This window comes from Rutilus rutilus (assembly GCF_951802725.1).
Source record: "Rutilus rutilus genome assembly, chromosome: 11".
NCBI classification, from domain to species: Eukaryota; Metazoa; Chordata; class Actinopteri; order Cypriniformes; family Leuciscidae; genus Rutilus; species Rutilus rutilus.
The window spans coordinates 27,450,131-27,462,386 of NC_140216.1; the positions used below are offsets into that span (position 1 = coordinate 27,450,131).

The following is a 12,256-nucleotide window of genomic DNA, read 5'->3' on the forward strand; positions in this document are numbered from 1 at the left end:
CAGGAACTGTAATGACATTATTGGTCACATTGCTTTTTCCATGGTTAACAGACCGCCTCTGTGTATTTTAGATACACAGAATACATATCAAACAGATTCCAGCTGATGTCTTGAAAAGCAATTTCTGAGTTGTGTGATTGGCGCTCAGAAGTTTTAGAAGAGAAACCTCTGAAAGATTAACGAGAAATTTAATGATTATGACTCTGGAAAATTTATGACTCAACTAAATTGTGCAATTAAAAATTTAGAAGTCATTCGTCGCTCTGATTACAAAATGTGGAATTTTTTTTTATCTACTTCCTAAATTCTCAAATGACTGTGGATGAGAAGTATTTTAGCTCTGAACAGATCACAAAATAGCCTACATCAACAGGAAATGCAACCAGACATCGTTTAAAAAAAGGCTACCCACAATTCTGTTGGAGACTACTCAAATGAAAGTGACACACTGATACAAACTCACACTCAGATTCACTTTTTTGCTAAAAACAAAATCCAATACAGAAGAGACTACCCAGAGTGGAAGCAAATGCATTGTGAAATAAGAATGGAAAAAAACGCTCTTCCTCATTTTTAATGACCAATTGGTAAGGCGCTCTATTTAAAAAGGTACACTATGTAACTTTTGGCGCTCTAGCGGTTAAACAAAACTGCATGCAACTTGAAGGACATTGTAGCCGGAGCTACTTCTCTGTGTGTATGTGTATGACGAGTCACAGAGGTACTGGACTACTCAGCAGTTACATGGTGTACCTTTAAAATCCAATATTACTGCAAAAGAGATTTGAACAGCAAAACAGGTACAAGACAGCTGTGGCACTTGTACTCTAGTCATTTGACATGAGGTGGAAAACAGCTCACTGTAGCACACCCCAAAAAAAGCACTTTGCATGCTAACAGCCAACACCCCCTCCCCCCTCAAATAACCATGTTTTGAGGCAGATAGTAAAGGCTTTTTAGTCAAATATCCATCAAAACATCTGCTTTGGATATTCAAGACATCATGCAAGCAGATTAAAAGCAGGCATATAAACCTTTATTGAACTAAAAAAAGAAATATTTACACAAACATTTACATAAACACTTCCATTATTAAAAGAAAAACTACTACGATAATGTCAACCAAAAGAAACTATGAACATGAACAGAAAGCATGAGATGAGGAGAAAAAAAACACAAGCCAATACATTTAAAATTCCTCCACCGTCAGACTATTAACACTTCTGCTAATACTGTACAGGTGGAAGACACTAACGTATGGTTTAATTCGATTTGGGGTGCTACTGCTGTTCATCCTCGGGACAGGAATGCCAAGTTAGTCTTTCCTCATAAAAGGCAATGACTATCTGTGGGCAACGGGTGTTGGCCTCTCGTGCAGGCACCAGGTCCGCCTCATCAGAGTCCTTCCTGTGAACACAAAACAGATCTCTGGTTAAAGTGCTATAAGATAAAACAGACCCCGTAACATGACAACTAGAGTAGGAGGTACAGTGTTGAACATAAGCAATTCTATCGTGACTTAGAAAGGCTTTGCTGCCCCCTACAGGCCTTTAGAAGAATCTTAAAGTGATTCATCCAAAGGTGAAAACACTGTCATCTCCTTATGTTGTTCCAAACCTGTGTGACTTCCTTCTGTGGAACACAAACATGTATGTGGGTGGGAGGGACGGGAATTATGTTTTTTAAAAGAAATTGTGTTCCTCGGAAAAAATACAGGTTGGAGCAACTTAAAGATGAGGAAATGTCAAGGTTAGGTCTCATATCCAGTCACTTAAAACAGAAAACTATGTGAGTTTCTTACCACTTCATGAGGAACATGAGCTCCCCACTGCTGTCAGTCGCTCCAATGATCCTCTCTGGCTCAAGGTTTCTTGCAAACCCTCTTGGCTTGTCAGACTGCAGCAAAACATCAGTTTTAGCAATAAGAACCAGTGTTAAAATCTATTACACCTGCTAGATAAGACCCTTCAAGGGACAAACTAATAAATTGATGACTAACACGCAATCATACCATTTCCTTCTTTCTCTTTGCCTTGCTCTCCTCTGTTTCTGGTTCATCGGTGGAGGATTTTCTTTTCACAGCTTCTGGTTTCTCCACCACTCCTTTCTGAGCCTCCAGGTATGCGGAGATCAGTTCAGGACAATCTAAATTTTCTTCAGGCTCCCAGGTATTGTCAGCGCTGAAGAAAACATTAGCATATCTTGTTACTCTCATCACATGCAGCAGAATTTATTAAGAAAAATCCCAAACGATCATTCCTCTCATTATACCTGCAAGAAATCAAATGAACTTTAAAGAAGGATTCAAATATATATATATATAAAGAATACTCACTCTGTGAAGCCTTTCCACTTGAGGAAAAACTCTACTTTTCCATTGACCACTCGCTGGTCCATCACCTTCTCTACCACAAACTCCTCCACCTCTTGAACATCTTTCTTTGATTTGCTTCCCTGCTTCTTACCCATGTCGACCTAAAACGTACAAAAGACTCAGAATCAGGAACCTGATTAGCGATTTAAAAATGAAATAAAACTTAAATGATTTAAAGGCATGTTCCTTTAAAAATAGTTGCCTTATCTATGACTTGCACAATAATGCTAAAATGGCTATTGTTTACACATTTACTGAAAGATTAGTTCAAGTCCGTTCATAAATTGTCTATGATCTTAAGAATCCACCGAAGCCTTTACGATTAACGTTCAAACTAAATAACGTTAGTTATGTGGTATAGGCTACTACCTATTATCTGTGCTAGTATGCGTGCTAACGTTGCCTACGCACGCATGAACAGGCCAGAGGCACGAGCGCAGTTTAAACTACTTTTTAGGTTTATTTATTATTATTAACACTATTATTTCTAAAAAACCGTGCTGTCCGAAATAATGTCTGGCTGTTTCACGAAATCGTTGCTTACTAAATATTCGCTAAAACACGCGCTGGTTTTAGATAGCCAGTTAGCTTAATCGCTAACGTTAGTTGAAACATACACAAACAAACCAACAAAAACACTGTAATAAAATATATAACTTATGAGTGTTATATAACAGTGAAGATGTTACATCCATGCAAACTGAAACAATTAAAGACACTAAAACAGATTTAAGAAAAAAACGTATTGCAACAAATGAGGCTGCAGCATTCTAACAGCAAACTACAATGGAGCTGCAGCACGAGATGCATGCGCGCGAAAACTCACCCTCACAATGGAAAAGGATCAAGATGTGATGTACAAATCTTTACGCTTCTCGACCTGCAAATTACTGCAGCGAAAATGTATCGCACTTTAACGAAGCACAAACTTTAAAAACTTTTACTCTCTTGGTACACTATAAATCAACAGAAGAGGAATCGACTGAGGCTCGACGAAGGCCAGCCCGAATCGTGCGTGAGGACGTAAAGCCACGCCTGCTACCGGTCACGTGTGTCCAATGAGGTTTTTTTTCAGAAGGCGGGGCAACCGTGATTTCAAATCATTTAAATATAATTCAGTACATTATATGATTGGATATCAACTTTAAGTTCCATACACTCAGAAAATTTAAAGTAGGCTATAGTCTTAAACTGTTCATTGTTGTAGGCTATCCAAGGTTTACATCCAGAACATGTGAACAGCACACATATTATTTGACGAAAGACTGATTGCGATGATTGAACTCCTTGATTTAAATAACTGAGTGCTAACAGTCTGAAAGTATATTTAAAATGTATAATGCACTTCAGATGTAATCTTGAATCTGCAAAATTGTCACACTTAAAGAGATTCTATATGGAATATCCCATTCCCACCATGGACATTCCTGTGACTATCTTCAAAGAGCGATGATGTCAGTAATAATGCATATTTTGTTGTTTGTTTGTTTGTTTGTTTTACTCATTTGGAATTCTGCAAGTCAATTAATTCATTAACATTAATTATTATTTTTGGAACAGATTTACACTTTAACTAATGCCAACCTGTTGTAGTTTTGTAATCTGACCTAAACAATAAATCAAACTGACCTAGGCTACTTGACAAAGAGATCATCTTCAGACAGTTTATTAGTACACATAAAGTTTGTGTATTGTTTTTTTTTTTTTTTTACACGTTATAATACACATAATTGACACATTTGAAACAAAATATTTACAGTCCTGTCCTCAAAACATCTGGATTTATATATTTATATAGGATTGTGGCCGGTCGCGGGCTACCCCCACCAAATGTAACCATTACAGGAAGAAACTAATCCTAGCAGTATGAAGACATTAAAACAAAATTTAAGGTTACACCATTTTATCGCAACTAAATGTTGAAACACACACTGCCATTGTTTAGTCTCAAGATGTACACCAGAATTTTTTTTTATAAGGCACGTTTATAAAAGGTACTTAAATGCCCTAATTTAACTAAGGCCTACTCCTGGCTTAATCTAAATCCCGGTGAAACCAGGCCAATATTTCCTGGTTTAATGACTCTTAGCTATTGTATCGATTTCTTTGTCTTTAATCACAATATGTTCTGGCACCCATAAAAAACTAATCCACTAATTATTGGTATTCAGTTACACATTAAAAACACTGTTGGCATGTATATTGTCACTTGTGAAGGACCTATAGTATCTGTTATAGAGCCACCTAAAGTCACTATGAAAGAAAAGGTCAAAATAGAAATATGTAAACAAATGACCAGTATTTTGAACATTTTTAAATTTACTTTTTACCTTTGTCATATTTAATAACTTTTTCCTTTCATCAACACAAATTCAACATTTCCTCAATATCCTTAATTTATATATTAAAACAATTCAAAACCAGTGCATGATGTTGCAACCACCTTTATATTGATGATTGTGTTTCATGTGTTGCCTGTTGTTTGCATCCTGTTGAGAGCACGAATTTAGTCTCATTATGCCATGAAACTTCAAGTACAACATAACTGTGCACTATTGACAATTTGTGCAGAATTTAGCTTGACACTGCTTCATCAAATGCGGCATTGCATCTAGGATCCATAAAACAAAAATACAATAAAAAAAGAAAAACTCACCAGTAACTTCATTGTCCTCCTTTATTCATTTTAAAAGATATAAAAGAGCCAGATTTTGAATATCCCTGTTTAAAGTTAAAGGTATTCCAACCCCTTACAAACACATACATACAAATAATTGCTCAAAAACACACAAAACAGAAAAACTGAAGAAATAAAAAGAGCGAGAGAGAGAAACCGCTTCTACTCAAAACAACAAATCAAACCACTCTGCCAATAAAGGAAATAAACAAGAGGATCATTTGCTTGGGCCCAGAATTCTTTTTATACTAATTCACTATTAGTACTTGCCTTCCCAAATTATAACTGTGCTATGAGGTAGACCAAAACTCGTCAATTGCGTTTTATTTTAATTCCTTTTTTTTTTAACTTTGACTTCACTTCAGAGATAACCACTTCTATATGTATATTTAATATATGACAGTGTGCAAAAAAATAAAAATAAAAACCAAGTTGAAAACATAACTGCAATCCAACCGTATAAAGCCTTTATAAAAAGCTATTAGAACGCATTATAATTGTTCTTGTTAGGCAAGTGCATAGATGTAAAATGCAAATGTAATTTGACAGTAAAGTAATATACAGGAACAGTTTAAGCAGCGGGATCCCGTTTGTCATGAATAAAATCACATTATTTTAACTGTGTATCGTTTTATTTATCTCAGTGGTGAGAAAAACATAAATCGAGGTGATTGCAGCGGTCTTCTTGGATGAAAGTTGTATTTTATTTAATGTTTGCAAACAGTTTAAATTGAATTAGGGTCATTGCTGTGGGGTTCTTTGTGTTAAAGGGATAGTTCACCCAAACATTTTAACTCACCCTCATGTCATTCCAAACCTGCATGCTTTGCGAAACACAAAAGAAGAAAGACAATGACAAACAACATTGGACTGAATTTCATTGTACAGACATTTTTCAAAATACTTTCTTTTGTGTTCTGCAGGGGGGGGGGGGGGGGGGGGGGGGGGAAGAAAAAGAAAAGTAATACAGATTTGGACCGACATTAGAGTGAGTAAATGAGCATTTTCATTCATGGATGAACTATCCCTTTAAGCTCTATCCAGCAAGAAATAGCGAGGCACACTTTTTAACATGGTCCTCCAGTGACCATCTGCAAACATTCTTTACTGAGTAACTTGCCATTTAAATGAACAGGTAAAGAAAAGCAAAATTACATTTATTTTTTTAAATGTGCTCTTTAGAAATACTCTTAATACGAACTCTTATACACAACATCCAGTGTTTTCAGTACATTCTCTCCAGCAAGCGAACAAGGCTGCTCCCAAACATAAGTGTAGTATTTTTTAAAGTATTCTTTTTGCCCTCCACTTGAGTTACGAATGGCTTTTAGGAACAAAGAAGAGCCAGAAATGCCCCAAAACATCTTGTCTCAAGGATAAAAACTCACCTTTCAGAAAACAAAAATATTTGTATGTAAACACAAACACGCATGCACACACACACTCTCAAAAAAAGTTTCTTAGGGCTTCTTGACCTTCTTTCTCTTCACTGTCTTGCTACCAGTCATTGTCCTTGACGTTGTGTTTGTGCGGGGCTGAACCATCACCCGTCCGTTAGCACTGCAGTGCAGCGTGTAGTTCTCAGGGTTCAGAGGATGTCCATATTCATCCCGGATGTGGCTCAACACAGTCCTCGAAAGCGCCTCGAAATGTTCAGCAGCAGCAGAAAGTGCCTTGGCTGTGTGGGCTCTCTGGCGCAGGAGAGCATCCCGCTGCACCGCAAGGCCCTCAACCTCACCCTGCAGGCCCAGGATCGCATCCAACTTCCTCTTGCGGCAATTCTGAGCGGCAAGCTTGTTTTTACCTCTTCTGCGCACGTCACGCAGGAGCGTGACTTCTGATCCTGAAAGATTCTGCCTGTCCAGCAGCTCCAGGAAGTTTTCTACAGGCATGTTGACAATCTGAAAAGCTGAAAACTGAAGACCCAACGCCTGCACCCGACGCTCGTCGCGACTTATCTCTTCAGGTTCAGACTCATCTTCGCTCATCACTTCCTGTTTGATAGCTGTGATCCAGCTAGGCGATGTGGAATTTTGAGCCTGTGGGGCTGAGTAGGTATGATCATGCCAGATGTTGTCATGAAGGTTCACAGGCGACCAATCACGGTAAGCAGCTGCACAAGCGCCGCCTTTTGAAGAAAGAGACTCCACTTCACTGCTATAGCCCGTAGCTCCGCCCTCATCCTCGCAAAATGAATCGGACGAAGTAGACGGGGATGCGACGCTCCTAGAGCTGCTCTCCAAAGACAGGCCAGAGTCTGAATCCTCTGGCCATGGAGTGTCCATCTCACTTTGCATGCCATCCAGCATCTGAGGGTCGATCGTACCAAGATTACCCAGATCCAACATGTTGATGTGCTCAAAAACAGCCTCATCTAGAAAGCCTCCCATCTGCGTAGGGGAGGTTTCATTACGAGAGCTGTTCCCAGACAAACAGAAGAGCGATGAAGGAATTGCCCCTGCTGAGGTCTGAGGTGGGACTGAGTGAGAAGAGTTTGTGGATTCCAGACGGAAGAGGGGTGCTTGGGAAGATGCCGGCCTGCAGTTAGCTGAATCTCCCCTGGTTACCATGGCATCTTGAAGGCTTACATCATAGCTGATGGGATTAGGAAGGTCGGCTTCTAAATCTGACATGCGCTGGGGGACCATAGAGTCAAAATCCTGTAGATGGAAGAGGAAAATATTGTCAATGTAAACATTTTCAAAATTCTTATTCAATGCAAAGGTGCACAACAAACAAGAAAAATAGTCTAGCATTTATATAGCCCATAGTTTTTTTTTGGGGGGGGGGGGGGGGGTGTTGGTATTGTTAGCTATTTTTTGTTCAGTGTCTACTAACAGCATTGGTTGCATAATGGCTATTTCCAATTAAAATAATTAAAAAATATATTATATTATAGTAACTGTAACACACCTAGAAGTAAATGAAATAAGTCATATTTTCAGTGGCAATCATTCTACTATAACTGATGTCGATATATTGACTGAATATATCTGAACCAGAACATTCCTTTAATCTTGAATGGAGGACAGAGCGTCCACACTTACATCAAATTCAGAGAGGAAGTCCTGCCACTGGGGAGGAAGCTCAAGCCCAGAAAGAGGTGGAGGAAGGGTACTACCCAGCAAATCCTGGAAAGAGAAGCAGCAAAAAAAAACACAACAAAAAACCTTTAAAATCTCACACCAGCAACAGTTAATATGGAGTTGAATGACCAGAAACATAACTAACATAACCAAAACATAACTTCTCTCATTCATTGATTCATTTAACTGGTAATTTAGTTAAAATATTAACTAAATTACTGCTAAGTAACATTATGCAATCATTTCTTAAAGGTACACTAAAATGGAAGCTCGTTTCCACCACCAAAAAAAAAAATCTGTTTTTTCGCAATTCCCCCTTCACCAAGAGTTCGACTGACAGGTGATCTGACCAATCATAATCCGCCATCCGCCGGATCCGCCATTTTGTCCGACAAAGCAGTCAGGAGAGTCAAGCATATCCCATCATGCATTATGTGCCCCGAAATAGTGAGATGTCGAGGAAAATATTCCACTGTAACTTAAAATAATTAGATATTACAAATAATTTGGAAGTAAAACAAAGTGTTGCACATTGTATTGGTGCAAAGTAGGGAATGCGAATTTTGTACAACATTTGCAACTGCTTTTTATCATTTAATTAGACAATTTTAAAATTGTGTCTTCTGTTAGTTACATAGCGAATATTGACAATGCAAAGTAATGAAAATGAAAAAGCTCTGTAAACACTTGCATTTTTTGCAACACTATAAGTGTGTCCCATCGGGTAATCAAAAGTTCTACACACTTGTAGTCAACCTGAACACTTGGGCCAAATACAGGAAATACACCATGCAAGTAGACAAATGGTCAAGTGCAAAGAGTGTGTATTTGGACAGGGCATTAGTAGATTGACATCAGTGGACTTGAACTTGAAAAACAGTGTGCACTGACGTCTTTCCGTAGTTGAAACAACATTCCTTCTGATGTTCTTTCATGTTTATTAGGAGGAAGAGATGATCGGTTCATGAGCAGCTTGAACTGAGGTGCTACAGCGATCTGTCACGACACATTAAAGAGTCACAAAACGGAAACCAAAAGTAACCTGCTCTGTCTTGTCTGCCAGCGTGTTGTCAATTTCCTCTCTGCTCCACGATGTATTTTTCACTGCGTGAGAACATGATGTGTGGCTTGTCTGATATAGCCACAGTAACTAAAGAGGACCGGTCTTTGCGAACGGTCAATTGCAAGCTATAAAGTCAGAAGTGTGCGATATAAACTCGCAATTCTGAGAAAATTTTTCAGATCAGACTTTGTAACTCACTATTGCAAGTTTATGTCTAACAATTATGACAAAAGAAGTCAGAATTGCGAGATATAAACTGTGCGATATGTAAACGCACAATTGTGAGGGAAAGACAGAATTGTGAGATAAAAAGTCACAATTATCTTCTAAATTGTTGTATTCTGTGGCGGAAACAAGCTTCCATAACTTTTGGCCCTTTAATGGTTATAACTACACGCTATACCCATTAATAGATCAATAAAATACCTTACTCGCCTGTTGAGTAATAAAAATGCCATCTCCGCATCACTTTTACAACATTTCAAAACCCTAAATTCTCGCTCTCTAAAAAGCCAAGCCAATGTTCAATCTTGTTTTATTACAAGCTCTGTCGCATTCTCTTTTTGCCGGCAGACATTCCTCTGTTTTGCGTTTGTTTTTAACGGGTGCTCCATGTCAACCTTTCTCGCTCGTTGTGACAACTAACCTATGCCACTCCCACACGCCACGCCATACATGCTTCAAAGTAGCCTGAGCAACTTTTCTCTATTTACAGATATGACGAGAAAAGCACAGATGCGCGACTTATGAAAACCATCCCGTCGGGTCTAAAATATAAACGCTTATAATAGGCTTACCATAGTGAATCAGGGTAAGAGAAAAATATGTTTTGGAAGGATTGATGATGTATTGACTCATTATTTGAATTGTATTCATTTTGAAACAAAAAGAGTTACACAGTGTACCTCTAAGTTTTACATCGAACCTGATAAACACACCCTTCCTGTAAGACAGGTAGTAAAGTTAGTGTTTGTTTACCTCCTGCTCTAATGCTGAGCTTTGAGTCAGCTGGTTCAGTGAAGCAGGGCTGGTTTCATCCTGCCCTCTCTCGTCTTTCTCGTCCTCCTCCTCATTCTCTTGCTTCAGTAAAGTTTCCTGGAAGGAAAGAAAGAAATTGTGTTGTCAAAATAAAGGCTTAAAATGTTTTTCTTTAAAAAAAATATGTTGAAACAGTTAATTCAAGAGTACTTCCAAGAGATTAAAGAAATACTCCATAAACTATGGTGCACCTGTTTAGGACAAATTTGTTTCTCTGCTACTCATTCAATAGATTCATTTTATTCAAAGAACTTTATGAATTTTACTTGCACCTGTGGTAGTTAGTTAAAAGGAAGAAATATTTGCATAACATGCACGGTTTAAACAGTGGCTCTAGGGAGAATACGTTAATTAACGGATTTCAGAAACTAGGTTGAACTCTGTCAAGACATGATCAGGTAACAACGAACATTACAGAAAGAGCAGGTTTGGGCTGGACCAAATGGTAATTTACCACTCTTCTCTCAGAATAGGCAACTCTATTATAAAACAAACGATTTATCCATTAAAAAAAAATGAAAAAAAGAAGGGAATTTCGTTAAGTATTTATTTTATAACACTGTACTTTGACAAAAAAGTTTTTTACATACTTGACGTTTAAACCTATGGTTTAAATGTGACGTTTGCCTGACGCACCTGTACATCTAGTTGCCATGGTAACTGACATTTAAACGAACAAGTTAACAGATAAATCGTAAACACGACTTTATTTCCTCACAAAAACTTGCAGAAAATTTGCTGATGGGAAAATACGTAAATAACGTTACACACAATCATAGCATAAAGATCAGTACAGATCAATTCAAACAAGTCGATCTAATATTACCATACATTTAACAACATTTAAATATGTAACATTAAACTGGTTTACTTTGATTATGGATAGGATAGGTCACTTATTGTTTCGCTTTCGCCTAGATGCTCACGAGTGCAAAAACACCACTTGCCATGAAGCTAACAGGCTAACTCAGCAAAATACATATACAAACAAATACTTAGAGCTGTTCACATGTTGCTCCTGTGTGCCCCGTGAGGAGAAAACAACATAATATAACTGTTAAGTATGGAAAGGGTGTTATACGGCACTGCATTGTTACCTCTTTGGAAAGTTCGCCAGCTGCACAGCAAGGCCTTGAAACGGTGCAGTCCTGAGATACTGACCGCCCGAAGCCCTCTCCGGTCCTGTGATCAGACTCTTCCCGGTGATTTTCGGTATTTACGTCCTCGTCATCAGGATCCCCTGACAGGTCGTGTGGCTCACTGACATCGGAACCCTCATCAGGCACCAGGTGCACCAACCATGCGCTGACACGCGTGGGGAAGCGGGCCGGGGACCCGAGCGCACGCACTTCATTCAGCAGCCTGCGGCTGGTGAAAAAATAGTCCAGCTCGGGACATTTTGGATGCACTTGATGGCCCGCCGCGGTGTCCCGATAGTGGTGAAAAGGGGTCTGTATAAAAGCCGAGCTCGGCCCTCCGTCCGTTTCTATCAACGGCGAAAAGTAGCCGCTAAAATAAGTGTCGACATCCACGCGAACACCTATCAAACTAAGCAGAATCGTAAACTGAATGAGTCCCTCGGTGAAATATTTCTTCATATGATGCATGTTTCAAAACAAATATTTCAACCTCGGGAGGCCTGAACGAGAACAAAGATCGCCCGTTTGCAGTTAAACAAAGACAAAATCCTAAACAAAAGAGCACGCGTTGACTACTCTCTGTGTCAGACAAAGAGCAGCCCCGACCGGCGAAACTGTTCGCTGCACTTACACACTACCGGCTTTTCATAATTTCCGGGCCTATAACATCCTAATGCGGAGATAGTGCCTTCCTCTAATGTATCAAAACACAAGGAGTCATTATCATCTAATATATTCTGTAGCGAACGACAAAAATGAAACTTTTTATCTTATTAAAAGAACAATAAAAGTCCCCGGCTATCCTGAATCGAGCCTCTCATCCGAAGAGGGGAACAACTGCTCAAATTTGCATAATTCATCAAATCCCACTCACATGCG

The 12,256-nt window shown here is 38.8% G+C and overlaps 1 protein-coding gene across 1 annotated transcript; it reads right to left on the reverse strand.

Annotated features, from left to right (window-relative positions):
• Positions 1 to 1,014: 1,014 nt before the first annotated feature.
• On the reverse strand, positions 1,015 to 11,976 carry nfe2l3 (nfe2 like bZIP transcription factor 3). The gene is made up of 8 exons (XM_084424255.1): positions 11,336 to 11,976; positions 10,179 to 10,295; positions 8,099 to 8,182; positions 6,515 to 7,711; positions 2,336 to 2,475; positions 2,012 to 2,180; positions 1,802 to 1,896; positions 1,015 to 1,407 (listed from the first exon to the last, which is right to left on the reverse strand). Exons 1-8 carry the CDS (start codon positions 11,843 to 11,845, stop codon positions 1,281 to 1,283), a joined length of 2,439 nt encoding a protein of 812 aa, XP_084280381.1. The 5' UTR covers positions 11,846 to 11,976; the 3' UTR covers positions 1,015 to 1,280.
• Between the last annotated feature and the right edge of the window lie 280 nt (positions 11,977 to 12,256).

What these genes read in the sequence shown, in the direction of transcription:
- nfe2l3 (XM_084424255.1), bottom strand. Translation starts at nt 11,845, where the DNA reads ATGCATCATATGAAGAAATATTTCACCGAGGGACTCATTCAGTTTACG. An exon ending in CTGGCGAACTTTCCAAAGAG is followed by an intron (nt 10,296 to 11,335) that starts GTAACAATGCAG and finishes CTTTCCTTCCAG; the next exon opens with GAAACTTTACTGAAGCAAGA. An exon ending in AAGTGGAAAGGCTTCACAGA is followed by an intron (nt 2,181 to 2,335) that starts GTGAGTATTCTT and finishes TGTTTTCTTCAG; the next exon opens with CGCTGACAATACCTGGGAGC.